We start from the raw sequence: 847 nt of genomic DNA, 5'->3' as shown, positions 1-847 counted from the left end.
GTTCTGCAAGTGTCTTTACAGTTTTGAAATTATCGTAGTTCTGGCGGTGCCACTTGTGCGGCCGCAAGGTGGGTGGCCCGCACTCAGGCGGCCCGTTACCATGACGACGCTCACCAGCCAATCAGCAGTGGCGGGGGGCGGAGTCCTGGCTAGCCACTCCCTCGAGTATCGGGGCACAACATAACGTTGTGCGGCGAAATCGTTTAGTTGACGCTGGTTGCTCTTGTGGAATGGATTGTCGTGTTACTGGTGTTTTGAGTGCAGTGTAGTGAGAGTGTCAAGTGTCATGTGGCAGGGATGGGGGCCTCCGCCCCCCATGCTATAACGTGGTCGCCCACTGTGTCTTGCGAAGGTGTAGCCGCTACAGACGCGGCTCTACAGTGAATTGTGGAGTGTGACATGGCCATCGCCGTGGGAGGTGAAGAAAGTGTTGGCGAGGGCGGCGTGTGGGCGTCCGGGGCCCGCCCGCATGAAGACTTGTGTACTAGAACTAGCTGGGCAGACGCCCGCACCGCCCTCGCCCATATTAACAAGGTAAGACGAAAGTAAAGTGCGAGGGAAAGAGAGTGGCTGCGTGCGCCCGCCAGGCGAGATCAGCGACCCTGAGAGGAGAGGCCGAGGTGTACGGGTCGTGGTGCGTGTAGGGGAACCCGGGGTGCCGTCGGGGGGAGGGCGCTGCGAGGGCTCCCCTGGGGAATATACGCTAGCAGTTTTCACGCAGGGTACTGTAGGTCCTCATTTGACCCCGGTACGCTGGGCCGCCGCCTAGCACAAGAGCTCAGTGGCCGCTCTCTCTCTCTCTCCCCCGGCCCAGCGTATGTTGTGGCGCCAGGCTTGCCCGAGCACG

The 847-nt window shown here is 60.9% G+C and overlaps 1 protein-coding gene across 1 annotated transcript in view; it reads left to right on the top strand.

Moving 5' to 3' along the window:
* Positions 1–219: 219 nt before the first annotated feature.
* LOC119587126 (protein patched-like) overlaps positions 220–847 on the top strand; it is a gene marked incomplete at its 3' end in the record, with an annotated part of 106,921 nt that continues 106,293 nt past the window's right edge. The window contains 1 exon segment of the mRNA XM_037935877.1: positions 220–534. Within this exon segment, the coding sequence (XP_037791805.1) occupies positions 400–534 (135 nt within the window).

Source organism: Penaeus monodon, chromosome 22 (assembly GCF_015228065.2).
Source record: "Penaeus monodon isolate SGIC_2016 chromosome 22, NSTDA_Pmon_1, whole genome shotgun sequence".
Classification (NCBI taxonomy): Eukaryota; Metazoa; Arthropoda; class Malacostraca; order Decapoda; family Penaeidae; genus Penaeus; species Penaeus monodon.
This window is presented reverse-complemented; position numbering and strand designations above follow the sequence as displayed.